The sequence below is a fragment of the Balaenoptera ricei genome, chromosome 1 (assembly GCF_028023285.1).
Source record: "Balaenoptera ricei isolate mBalRic1 chromosome 1, mBalRic1.hap2, whole genome shotgun sequence".
NCBI lineage: Eukaryota > Metazoa > Chordata > Mammalia > Artiodactyla > Balaenopteridae > Balaenoptera > Balaenoptera ricei.
This window is the reverse complement of record NC_082639.1, coordinates 83,330,419-83,336,418: the sequence shown is the minus strand read 5'-3', so window position 1 is coordinate 83,336,418 and position 6,000 is coordinate 83,330,419. Positions and strand designations below refer to the sequence as shown.

The 6,000-nt window shown below is 33.9% G+C and overlaps 1 protein-coding gene across 4 annotated transcripts in view; it reads right to left on the bottom strand.

The window, feature by feature from the left end:
• Window positions 1-559: 559 nt before the first annotated feature.
• Window positions 560-6,000, bottom strand: part of ABCD3 (ATP binding cassette subfamily D member 3) — an 89,215-nt gene continuing 83,774 nt past the window's right edge. For all 4 annotated transcript variants that reach the window (XM_059926596.1, XM_059926592.1, XM_059926602.1 and 1 more), the window contains 2 exons: window positions 4,138-4,194; window positions 560-2,054 (listed from right to left, as the gene is read on the bottom strand). In XM_059926596.1, coding sequence (XP_059782579.1) covers window positions 1,977-2,054; window positions 4,138-4,194 — 135 coding nt within the window. In that variant the 3' untranslated portion in view covers window positions 560-1,976. The remainder of the gene's footprint in view (window positions 2,055-4,137; window positions 4,195-6,000) is intronic.

The following is a 6,000-nucleotide window of genomic DNA, read 5'->3' as shown; positions in this document are numbered from 1 at the left end:
ACGTTCTGGAAACACTGGATTCCTTTACTGCAAGCCTTCCTAGAACCAACAAGTTGATGTATACTGCGATTCTCCAGGAAAGGGATCTTTCTTTATATCTCATATGGTGAGGCACTTTAACATTTGTTAAATTAAAAACGGAAGAAAAAATAAAGAAAAAAAAACAAAAACAAATTTTTTTGATTGCAAGAATTCATTACAGAGAAATAAGGAGGCAGCTAGGAAAATACTTCTATTAGTAGGCTTAGGGTAACCTAGAAATCTGAAAATCTGAAACTTCCCCCATGCCATAAAATGTTTCCCAGGACTGATACTATCTTTTAAGGTCTCCTGTCTATTTGGTAGCATTTGTGAAGTACACTGAAGGTTTTTTCCTGGCTTTTCTAAAGAAGAAATTCATTCCATTAAAACCACATTTGACAAAAATTTTTTAAAAAGAGATACTGGATGCTAAAAGGGCTTTCTGAATGTTTATTTTTGTATTTTTCAAGTCAAGATTGTATAACTCTGTATGAACTACCTAGGATTTATATACCAGAATAAAAAGAACAAGCAAAGGTTGTATAGGATATCTGATTCTTTTTTAATCTGAACAGAAAATAAGTAAGTATACAAGTTTGCTAAAGAGAAGTGGTAAAAATTGAATGTTACGTATTCTGGAATCAGTACATCAAGTTTTAACTTTGGTAGTCAGTGATTCTTATAGTTAATTCTGCAAAAAAAAATCCAAACCAGTTATGCAGAAACAAGAATATAAAAAGCCCCTTTCTGAATCCCAGTTTGATAAAATTGATTTCATATCTAGCTTATTGACAATACTCAATTTCAGTTCTCCCTGTGCAAATAATACACATAGTCATTAATGGTGGTCTGGTGAGATGAATTTGATTTCTCTTAGGATACAGTTCAACATAATGACCCAAATATAAAAAAGTTATTAAAGAGTCACAGAGATAAACCAGTGACTTAGGAAACATAATTCACTCATGTGCATAATTTTATAACGTATTTTTTAAACATAAAATCACAGTCAAAGACAGTGATAACATTGCATACTCAGTGCTTTACTTCATGTAGTACATTCCTATGGATCATCTGGAGTTTAACACCATGTAACCACCGCACTTCTAATGAATGGGCTCCTAACATACACAAATCCATCCAATTCTTTAAAAATTCTAAAAATCTTATAAGACCTTGAGCTTGACATGTAAGGACTTTGTGTTTTCATATCCCAATCATTGAGAAGATTAGGTGTGAAACACAGTAACCATCCCCTGTAAGCAAGACTGCACATATACTTTTGTTGCATCACCACAAAGAACCCTCAAAACAACTCAATAATGAAGATTGCGAGGGGCACATTTATTATTTAGCCAAAGAAAATCCAAATGGCTTTCCTGGATTCAAATGTACCCCAAGACATAAGCAAGGAATGAGTATAACTGTGGCAGCTAAAGACATCTGCCACAGGGTAATAAAGGCCATTATGCCAAGATGTACATTTTGATAATACACTATGATTTGTTTCCCACTATCATGGGGGGCACAAGAAAATGAAACTCAAGACTATCTTGTTAGAACGGGACAAGTGATGACCCTAGTTTTAAATAGGGTTCTTCATTGAAGGAAAAGATAGAGCCATAAAAGTCAAAGTAGCTGACTTCAAATGGTTTACATCCCAGGATGAATCAGGTTACACTGATTTAAGCCCAATTTAATTTAGGCAGGTTTTTAACCACAAGAATAAGGACATTCTTAGTACATATTAATAATTAAACCAACATATACACAATTAGCAATATCCTATATAATATTAAATGTTTCAACAACTTATTCGCGATTATTTTATATCTAGTTAATTTGTTGTTTTGTTTAAAAAAACAAGCTCAACTTTATTTTACAATGTACTTTGTATTTCTAATTGTATTGTGTAATTATTTCATTGAAGCTGGTTCAATACAGTTCTCTGGATTCTAAGAGCCAAACTCAACTGTATCTTCTGTTATCTGTTTGAATTCATAATTGCCTCTGCCATCCATATGCAGGTAGTACTATGGGAAAGAAGGGGGAAAAAAATCAATAACTGAGAATCTCCTTTTTGTCAGGAATTTATGTAGAGGTTATTATACAAGAAAATGATTGAAAATAATTATTTTAAGCCACTAAAATCTTCAAAAGTTTATACTCAGAAATGCATACCATTTTCCAAGGACAGACTAAAAGAAGATGTCCACTCTTTTTAAAAGGAGCCACAATATACATCTGCTTGTAGTGGATATAGTACTTTCCATTAAGAGAACTAAAACACCAGACTTCCTTATTATTTTAAAGGAACCAAATCTGTAAGCAGCCCACAAATTAGAATGCTTCTACCACTCCACAACCAAGGATCTGATCTACAGAGGTGCAAGTGCACTAAGTGCAAGTCTGTCATATAGGACAGCTTCTAAAATACTTAGTTTAGCTGGTTTCCCAGATCAGCTCAGAACCTCTAACTTAAGGTTTTTTTGTTCATTTGTTCTTTGACTTAGCAGAGGAGGATGAGAACTACAGAGTGAGCCCAAATATCTCATCCTATGAAGATGCTTAGGACAGTTACAAAGCCTTCCATTTTATTTAGTGGTTTTTTGTTTACAGAAAAGACCTTTGCTTTTCCATTTTCTATACTGTTATTTTTAAGCTATTCTGGACTCTTTAACATTGCAGTTCTTTGTGTTACCCCTCCTTCACATGATCACTGGCCTGATGGTTATTTTGGTAACTGTCTACACCTCCAGGAGAAGAGGAGAGGGGAAACCCAAGTCCTTTCACTGTCCCATGGCTGTAATGTTTATGAACTTCTGAGAAAACACAAAGGCTTGGGTATATTTTAAACTGCTTTGATTTCTAGTTATTTAGTTTTTCATTCAATTCATGAAAATGGGCAAATTATGTCATTAAGATAATAAAACTATCTTTAAAAGTCAACAGCTATATAGAACTTCATCACGGTTTATTAAGAACTTTCATACAGGCTACCTCTTTGATCCTCACGGTAATCTATGAGACAGTTAGGCGAGGATCAATACTTTATCATACGAAGGAAGCAATTAATGCCAGAAACAGTGATGCCTGAACCCAGGTTGTCTGACTTCAAATCCCATGCTCTTCATTTAACCATTTATACACTATCATCTAAACCGTAAGGTTCTTGAGTGTAAGGACAGTACTCTGTATCCCTCATGACACTTAGCCCAGTATCTGGTTAAAAAGATAATCAATCAGGTATGTATTTTATGGGACAAAACACCCTTACCATGTTCCAATTTTTCTCAAACCTTTTCTGTATCATTTAGGAAGGAAAAAAAGGAAAGAAGAGAAGAAGGAAGGAAAGAGGGAAGGGAGAAAGAAAGAAAGGATGGAAGGAAGGAAGGGGGGGAGAGAAGAAGGAAGGAAGGGAGGGAGGGAGGGAGGGAAAAGAAAAGAAAACAGAAAAGAAAAGAAAAAAGAGAAAAGGAACTAAGCTGGGTTTATTTTTAGGGTTTGATTATTTTACATTAAGAGTTGACAAGAACTCCCATACTGAGAATGGCACTATGGCACTGCTGGAGCACCTGTACCCATGTAAACCTCACTGTAATATCTTTGTAAATTATAGTGACCACCTAATGAATTCTATTTATTACAGTGTGAGGACAAACATAGCTGACATTGTACAGTTTCCTCCTTGTAGTCCTGGTCTCTACTAAAACTGTCCCTAAACTCTTTGCTATCTGATCCTTCTTAAGACTTTCTCCTTCTGTCAATACAGAATGGTAAGAAAAAGTTTATTTGGCCATAGTTATGATAAGATTATGCACATTTTAATCAGTTATTATACAACAGTCATTTATAAAACTGGAGAACCACTAACTGGTTCTCTAATATCTATCATATATAACTAGGGACTGTTTACATATATTGTAGCTCTCAAAATTAACAACTACAATAATATTTATGAAAATCCTGTTTTATAAAAATGAGTTAGAGTCACCTTTTTCCCTTAAGTTATATATTTATAAGGGAATATACACCAAGAAATCTAAAACCATAATCATCTGAATTCATATATGAAAATAAACTCTCACTATACCATTCAGTATAAGAAATACAAACCTCATGGTGTTTCCAAAGAGACTTTCTATGTGACACAGTGAAGAGGGTAATGCCAACCTAATATAAGGAAAATGATTTAGGTTTATATCAATAACACAGAGTCACAAATTAAACTAGTCTATATAATTTAAGCTGTTAAGATGACTGTCTTCAGTAGCTATAGTTAAAAATCAATGCCAAAGAGAAAAAACTATAACTGATGCCAAATGTTTAAGGTAATGCAAAGTACAGGCCATTGACCACATAATAAAAACTAACAAGTATCAACAGAGTCTTTAAGAAAAAAAACTAAACTAATAGGTACTAGCTTAATTAAGTGTATTATTTTGTTTTGGGCAGAAAATATATATCCTAGCACATTTTATATTTTATTGTGAAAAAATATATGAAAAGAGTATAAAGGTGGTAAAAGTAGCAAAAAGTCAAAAATAGGAAAATTAAATCAATATAGTACTGCCTACAGTAAATTTGTTTTTCAAATACAGGGTCATAATCTTTTATTGGAAACCCTTATTTTGGAATGTCTTAGAATTCAGATTTTGGAAAACCCCCAGAGGGTTCAGAGGCAGAATTCTGAAATCAAACACATCAGTGTTTCTGCAACAACACATATGGACATGAACATTCAGTGAGATAAATAAGAGCTTAAAAATCTTCTGTTAGCTCAGGCCAGGTCTGGCTACCCAGTGAGCTTGCTACAAAATAATGAAAAATCTTTTGGTTTTACAAGCTTACTGGATTTCAGACTGTGAATTAGGATTTATGGATTGTTCTTCAAATTTTCAAAGCAACACTAAGAGATACAGCTAGTTGCTCTGGATCAGTGATTCTCAACCAGGGAGTGGAGGCAGGGGATTTTGTCCCATAGGGGACATTTGGCAAGGTCTTTTTTGATTGTTGCAACTGAGAGTGCTACAGAAGTCTAATGAGTAGAGGTCAGAAATGCTGCCAAACATCCTACAAAGCAGAGGACAGCCTCCCACAACTGAGTCATCCAACCCACAATGTCAATAGTGCTGAGATTGAGAAACCTTGCTCTAGATCAGTGTTTCTCAAAATGGACCTCTCGAGGCTGAGATACATGCTAGGGTAGCCAGGAAATCTCCACCATGAGTTCCAATTTTTATATTCATTTTGATAATTAAAAAGAATTTTGAGTAAGTATATTCTTCTTATCACTTCTATCATGAGATTTAAGTGCCCAAGTTTGTGTTTACACTTCTGTTGGCACCAAGTGGTGATTTAAAGTGGTATCATTTAAAACTTTTAATGTATCATAAGTTTGGCTGCCATGGGAAAGGTTCTCAAACAGGTTAGGAACTGCATGACAATTATATGGTCAGTTATTAATAAAACATATATTTCGATGGTGTAACACATCTTATTTTTGAAAGCTCACTTCAGATATTATTTCTCTTACAATTCTAAAATAACTGGATTAGATCTCAACTTAATGAAGGCATTCTTTATAATAGAATTACTTCAGTCAAAATACGTAAGCAAAATTCAAAATATAAGATCTGGACCTCCTATTATTTTTGGACCTCAGACTAAACCTAAACCAGTGGTTTAGTTTCAGCAAAACAGTATCATAGGTCTCTCTAATGCTGCAATTTTGAAACTGTGTTTTAAAGTTTTATCTGTACTTAATTTATAAGTTTATATTGGTTTTGTAGCTTCTGTAAATGAGTTTTAAGTTTAAGTTCATACTTCATTTCATGCTTATCCATATTCAAGTGCCATTATAGTAATACAATTTATCAACTGGGGGCTCCATAAGAATTTTTTTCTTTTAAGTGGAATCTATACGTAGGAGAATTGCATCCTTTGTGGGGACTTGCAGCCTACAGCTAGATATAAGAG